At 49.6% G+C, this 1,289-nt stretch overlaps 1 protein-coding gene across 1 annotated transcript; it reads left to right on the forward strand.

Moving 5' to 3' along the window:
* Positions 1-583: 583 nt before the first annotated feature.
* Positions 584-1,278, forward strand: Pmar_PMAR020971 (thermitase, putative; the record flags this gene model as incomplete). Its single annotated transcript, XM_002782022.1, has 1 exon — positions 584-1,278. A coding segment is annotated over one exon (695 nt), but the record flags the coding sequence as incomplete, so codon positions are not given.
* Between the last annotated feature and the right edge of the window lie 11 nt (positions 1,279-1,289).

Here is a 1,289-nt window from a genome sequence, read left to right on the forward strand (position 1 = left end):
CTGAGTAGCACAACGGAGAGCCGCTAGTACTGCTGAAACTGGGTAGGTGATAGAACACGAGCCTGATATACAAGAAGACCTAAAACTAACGGAATTGTGAAATATCTATTCACCTGGTTGATCGGACCACCCGAATTCTCTTTGAATCTCGAGGACCACCCGAATTCTCTTTGAAATCTCGAGGACACTAGGCGTATCGAGGTTGTTCCGCACAGCCGTAAACCCGGATCGCGCACAACTTGTGCGCGATACTGATTTCCTTTCCAATCTCGCGCATGAAGAAAGAAGCTCAGATCCATCGTCAGGGGTTCCGAACAATGAGAACTCTCTTCAATCGCCATTGGAAACTCGAGGACACGAGGCGTATCTAGGTTTTGCGCTATCTCGACTTGCTTTATAATCCCGTGGATGACGAAAGATTCTTTCGGAAAGAAGCTCAGATCCATCGTCAGGGATCCCAAACAATGTGCCGCGCGCGAAAAAAATCCACGTGCGCGAACAAATGTGCCAGTCGAACGAGGTAGTTCACGCGTACACTTCGACACGCCGAAGCACAACGAATTGATCATCCTAGTGGCTTACAATGAAACTCCTCGTAACATCACTCTGGTTCTTCTCGTGCGAGCTTCTCTACGTTGAAGCAGAAGTGGACGAAAGTGGCTATTTCCGTGGGCTCGGTCCTGTGAACGGCGATCCTAACGACAAATTCTATTACATGCAGAAGGCTTATCTTGAGGCCATCTCTGTACCGGAGGCTTGGGGTATCCTGGACTCTATTGCCGAGAGAACACCTGTGACCATCGCAGTTATTGACGACGGAATCGAGGCCGCTCATCCTGACTTGAAGGGTACCGTCATCAAGGGCTACAACGTCGTTGATAAGAATGATGATACCAGTCCTCGAGGACATCATGGAACCAGCATGGCTGGCATCATTGGTGCTATCAGAAATAACATGATCGGTTTGGCGGGCATTCTGGACAGTGTGCGCATACTGCCCATATTCGACGGTGAAGCTCCGAGTTTTCCCGCAATGGCGGATGCTTTCACCTACCTGATCAATAAGAGGAAAGATGATGTGAAAGTTATTCTCATGACGGAAGGTTCCGATTCAGAGAGTTCCCAAGCCCTTACCGACAAGATTCAGGAAGCAAATGCAGCTGGCATGCTCGTTGTCGTCACGGCAGGGAATAAGCACCGCGATTTGGACATAAATCCAGACTTCCCTTGTTCCTTCGGCCGTTCACCCGCTGATGGAGTGTTATGTGTGGCTGCAACGTATGGTCCCA

The sequence above is a fragment of the Perkinsus marinus genome, assembly GCF_000006405.1.
Source record: "Perkinsus marinus ATCC 50983 genomic scaffold scf_1104296940614, whole genome shotgun sequence".
Classification (NCBI taxonomy): domain Eukaryota; phylum Perkinsozoa; order Perkinsida; family Perkinsidae; genus Perkinsus; species Perkinsus marinus.